The sequence below is a fragment of the Fulmarus glacialis genome, unplaced genomic scaffold (assembly GCF_000690835.1).
Source record: "Fulmarus glacialis isolate BGI_N327 unplaced genomic scaffold, ASM69083v1 scaffold12437, whole genome shotgun sequence".
Lineage (NCBI taxonomy): Eukaryota > Metazoa > Chordata > Aves > Procellariiformes > Procellariidae > Fulmarus > Fulmarus glacialis.
Genome location: NW_009222672.1, coordinates 944 through 6,346, shown reverse-complemented (window position 1 = coordinate 6,346; position 5,403 = coordinate 944). Strand labels below are relative to the sequence as shown.

At 41.5% G+C, this 5,403-nt stretch overlaps 1 protein-coding gene across 1 annotated transcript in view; it reads left to right on the top strand.

Annotated features, from left to right (window-relative positions):
- Positions 1 to 4: 4 nt before the first annotated feature.
- The window catches only part of LOC104079493 (lamin-B1-like), a gene marked incomplete at both ends in the record, with an annotated part of 6,331 nt that continues 932 nt past the window's right edge, over positions 5 to 5,403 (top strand). Inside the window, 3 exons of the mRNA XM_009581544.1 lie at positions 5 to 52; positions 2,470 to 2,690; positions 3,627 to 3,852. Of these exons, the coding sequence (XP_009579839.1) occupies positions 5 to 52; positions 2,470 to 2,690; positions 3,627 to 3,852 (495 nt within the window). The remainder of the gene's footprint in view (positions 53 to 2,469; positions 2,691 to 3,626; positions 3,853 to 5,403) is intronic.

The window sequence follows — 5,403 nt, the reverse complement described above, 5'->3', positions numbered from 1 at the left end:
TCGCATACGAATTGATACTCTGTCTTCCCATATCACCAGCCTTCAGAGAGAGGTAACAAGCTGTTTGTGACTCTTCAGTCTTGCCAATTACAGTTGTTGATTTTTATATGAAAGGACTTTCTTTCCCTTAACTTGTAAGTGTGTTCAGCATCATGACTTGAATTTGTCTTCTGTTGTGCTGTTCTGTACTTTTTCAAATTTCTTAATGTCTCCTTTTGACAAAGTTGAGGGTTTTGTGCAGTATCCTGCTAGAGAGTGAGTATTTGAAAGGGGCTACTGTTAACTGGCTTTTGCGGAACCTTTTGCGGATAGATGGGACAATTTTAGACAAGAGCTCTGTATTAAAAGCTCTCGCCATTCTAAGCAATTTAGTTCTGTTCTGTAGCAATTGGGCAGCCTAGCATGGGATTCCACAAAGCAACATTCAAAGCCAGAGCTGGAATATGCGGTGTCTCTCTGTTTGGTGTCTCTTCTCATCCTCGATCCAGTTTGCATCTCGAACTCTTAAAAAATACAAAATAAAAAAACCAAAAAACAAACCAAAAAAAGAGTGATTTTACCAGGCTGAGGATGAAATATAGGAGACTGGGCAAATACATCAAATTACTGTACTTGAGCATTTGTAGAGCAGGGTCTTGAGCAGAAACTAATTATACTTAGTCAGATCACAGAGCACATAGGTCACAGCCAAAGAAGTATGACATGACCTCTGACAAGCCGTATGTTCAGTACTAGCTTATTTGATGGGAGTAACGTCACGTGCACTGCAGTGGAGAATCCAGAGTGACAATGAGAAATGTTAGGAGTTGGTTCTGAAGTGGGCTTTTGAAACTTACCAATCAGTTGAAAACGCAACAAAACATTTGTTTTTTTGAAAAACATAAAATATTAGTAACATTTGGCTTTGATCCTTTCTGCAACACAGTTTGAATTGTATTCCTCCTGTACAGTAGGCTCTTGTAGGACTTCAAAATTCTGTGTATTTTAAGTGAAGCATATAAATGCAGGGGACGTTATTTCATAATTTTCCAAATAACTTGGCAGATACTAGTATGAATCTTCTCAGTTTTCCTGTTATATAGGCAAGTTAGTCTCTGGAAAAGATCAAGCGATGTCATGAATGTGCATGAGGTTACACAGGAATGGGATTGAGAGTTTTGTCTGCTTAAATCTTATTTCTGCCTTTAGAGTACCGTCATCTTTCTTTTGGTGGTTCAGTTAACGGGTGTTTCTGAGGGTCTTTTTCCTTCTTACTTTAGTTAATTACCTGGGTTCTGTCGCTTACTTGGGAGTGACAGCTAGGTTCAGAGAACTTGCTTCTGAATTTGCAGAGGTGCTGGTAGTTAACTCCAGGGCTATCAAAATCAACTTCTGCCAGTTTGACTGCAACTGTCCCCCAGAAAAACAGTTTTTGCTGCTGTGGGTTTGTTTTTTTTTTTTGGTAGTGCTAGTGATGTCAGCCAGTAGCTAGCACTACCTTTAGCTTTGTTCTCTTGGAAGAAGACAACTCTCTTGTCACTGATGCTGGTCTGGTTTGAGTTACCAACACTGAGCTACCTGCAGTGGTTTCCACTGGGATCTTCCATGGGACACTCAACTCCTTTTATTAAATTCCCTATCTGATTCTTAACATGGACAAGCGGTTACACTGGTCCTCTGCATCAGCCCTTTAGACGGTCTGCTTTCATTGTCTCTGGACTATGATGACTTCCTAAGTAGAGTGCCTGCGCAGCAAACTTGGTGACTTAACCAGACAAGGTGATCGTGGGGCAGTGGTTCCGGTGTCTGTCCATTAATTAAAAAAAATCTCAAGAACCTGTCCAACAGAAGAAAGCACGCTCAGGGGAAGTAAACCTTAAAGCTGGCCTCATTCGGCCTTTCTTTGATAAGCGTTCCATTCTGTTTGTAAAATACTAAGTTCCACTGGCTTGATGTGACTTCTAAAGTATGTGACAAAGTAGGTTTCTTATTGGGACACTTAGCACTGTACTTCCAGGAACCCTTGAGGGCTGCTGCTGACAGGCAGACAGGCTTTCATTGAGAACAACCCCTATTCCTTTAGTGGAACTTCCTCCCAGAATTCAGAGTTGGCCGCAGGATCCGAAGTACGCTGAGCTGCACTTTAATTCTGTGTCGTGTCCTGTCCAGCACGTCTTAAACAGTTTGACTGTTAGGCTCCATTTTTCTTGACCGAGTAAATCCAGGTGTTGGAACATATCTTCAGATCTCAGAAGAATGGAGTAGGTAGTTGTCTTTCAAAGTGTGTTGTATGTTTCATTGGAACTTAAGGTGTTATGTTTGTAGTAGATGAGGTGGTGAACAGGAAGTTGAATATGGTCGAGTTTGAATTCAGAAAGTGGGGAGGATGCTTAACCTAAAGTTTTGAATTCCGTGTCACCTGAATAGCAGAGTGCATGGAGGTTTGGGTGAGCTTTCCTTTGCACCACTGGTGTTTTCAATGCTTTCTAGTCTAGAGCATGGCAAGATAGAGTGCAAGAGCTTGAGGACAACTTGGCCAAGGAACGGGAAAACTGTCGCAAAATACTGTCCGAGAAAGAGAAGGAAATGGCCGAGATAAGAAACCAGATGCAGGAGCAGCTGAGTGACTACGAACAACTTCTGGATGTTAAACTGGCACTTGATATGGAAATCAGCGCATACCGTAAATTGCTGGAGGGTGAAGAGGAGAGGTATGAAAGAATGTAGCAAGAAATGCTGGTGTCTGTGTGCTTCCTTCACTTGTCTCATTCTCTATTAAAAGGCAGTTCTTACTGGGAATGCATTCATTAGGTGCTTTACTACAGTTTCCAAGGCACTGTTTGTTTTTTGCCCCCTCCTGTCTGACACACTTACCTCTAAGTCTCCATGGGACCAAGCTGCTTGAGTATCAGACCAATAGCTCTCAAGGAAACAAATACCATTCTTCTATTAAGAGTCAGCACTGAGGACATCATGAATTGTCATTTGTAGGTCTATTTGGTGCCATGGTTAATACACTTTTCAGAGTTAATTACAGGGTTATTTAATTGTTAGCCAAATTTCTTTGAGTATAGAATAATTTTAATAAAGGAGCAGTTGTTATGATTGCCCAGCTTATTGGCTAGCTGCATTTTCTACATCTGATGCCAGAGTTCAGCAGTACTGAGCATTTTTGCCTGATAAGTCACAGCTGTCATTTGAAGTAGTTTGATACTTCACTGGTCCTGGCTGTCTCCTCTCAAGTGTGGGGATGAAACAGCAACAGCTCTTGTGCCATTGAGTTTTTGCATAAATTTCCTCCAATGGCTTAAGTCCCCCTAAGAGTTTTTTCTTTTCTTTCTTTCTTTCTGCCCAGGAATGCAGTCTTTAGCAAATGCATAGAGATGCCTTTGTGATATTGATGTAGTTGTCCATCAGTATTCTATGCTCCAAAAGCATTAATCAGCTGTTGGACAACACTTTATTCGATTCTTCAAAAAGTACCTAAGGCTTCACTTTTTCATGTAACATGCTTTGTTTACTGTATGTACCTTTTGCTGTATAATTCTATGGGAAGAAAAGGAGCGAGGAAGAAAGTTTATAAAAAAAGGTGGAAAAAGGAAAACCAAAGTGTGATGTATGCATGTTTCTTCCTTTCTTCAATGTAGGTTGAAACTTTCTCCAAGCCCATCTTCCCGAGTGACGGTTTCACGGGCTTCATCAAGCCGTAGTGTGCGTACAACCAGAGGGAAGAGGAAGAGGATTGATGTGGAAGAATCTGAAGCCAGCAGTAGCGTTAGCATTTCCCACTCAGCTTCTGCCACCGGAAATGTCTCTATTGAGGAGATAGATGTTGATGGAAAATTCATCCGCTTGAAGAACACCTCTGAACAGGTTTGAAAATGCACATGTATCACGACTTTACAATGGGCTGATTAGAGGTGGAAGGCATCCTCAGCACCCTTTCAGCCCTCAGGCTTCATGTTGACCCTGAAGCTAAAGCATGCTGCATAAGAGATGGCACTAAAACTAGTGTGTGACAAAATAAGTTTTCATATGGTATTCTGGATTGATGATGACTTCTTCCTAATGATTTGTAATGCTTTTCATAGCAATTGCTTTATTGCTAGGTTGCCCACCCACCAAGTGTTGTACCAGTCTTCAGAGTTCTGCCTTCTCATCTGTGTGTAAAACTTTGCAGATAACATTGTCACTTGTTATAGTGCAAGCAGACATTAGGCTCCTTTAGAAGCCTTTCAAGAACTTCCTCTGCCTTAAAAAGCCCCCAAAGAAATACATACTGATGTCTAAATGTAGTTAATTGCCTGTGTCCCTTGTACTGTCCTTCTTTCTTGGCTGCATCCACAGTTTTTAGGAGCCCTCAGTTCCCATGCCAAAGCCACCTTTATGATGGCTACTCAGATTATTTCATTCTATGAATAGGTTGGAGTTTGTACTGGGGGGGAACACATATACCTCTTTATCAAGGGGTACTTCATTTGAGTAATAATGAGAACTTTTCCTTATGTTGCCGTCAGAATGATGCTAACTGTTATATTCAGTGCATTTCCCCCATGCCCTGCTCTCCCTGCGCCCCCCACAACATCACTTGTAATTTCTGCTTAAGAGAAAAAAGTCCTATGCTATATACAGTTCTGCGAGTCATCGCAGGAGGGGTTGGAGACTGGGGACTATAATTTCTTAAATCCTTTGTCTGGGAGAAGAGAGAATTGAGCGTTTTCTCATTAGGACACCAGAACTACAAGACCTAATTTCTTGCAACCTTGATTTCAGAGAAGTAATTCTTGCCTTCTCCTGTGCTGTCTGTGCCTCAGCTGTGTGTAGAAGTGTTAGCTGCATTCTTTGTTTTCAGTGACACATAGGCTTTGTCTAATGTCATCAGATCCTTTACCTTCGCTAAAAGGCAGCTCATCTTGATGTTTTAGATTACAAAGATGGGTCTAGTTCCAAGTGTTTCAGTCCCCTCTAATCAACGAAGAGACGCACAGACTCCTCCAGATGCTGATACATGTGTATCTTAACTACCTGCCTGGGGTATTGGCTGAGAGTGCTGACTTCGTTTACTGAATGGAAGAAACCTTGACAACTGTTTTGGTTTAGACAGCTAAGCGTTTAGATGACTAAATTCAGACAAATCAAAGACTACTTCCAGTGAGTCAGGACCTGCTGCTTTTTACCTTTTTGAATTTTTCAAGTTTATGGGATTTGCCACGCTCCCCCCCTCCCAACCCCCCACTTTGTGTACCACATGGGTTTTTTATTTAATTTAACTACACATTCATTGTTCCATGGAAGGACTATCAGTTCTGTTACCAGTAGCCATGGATGGTTCATGGTTATAGCACTTTGCCAGGGGTCTAGATTTGAGCAACTAACTGTAGTGCAGTGTAATAAGCTGTACTTGGGGAATTTTCACAAGTGTTT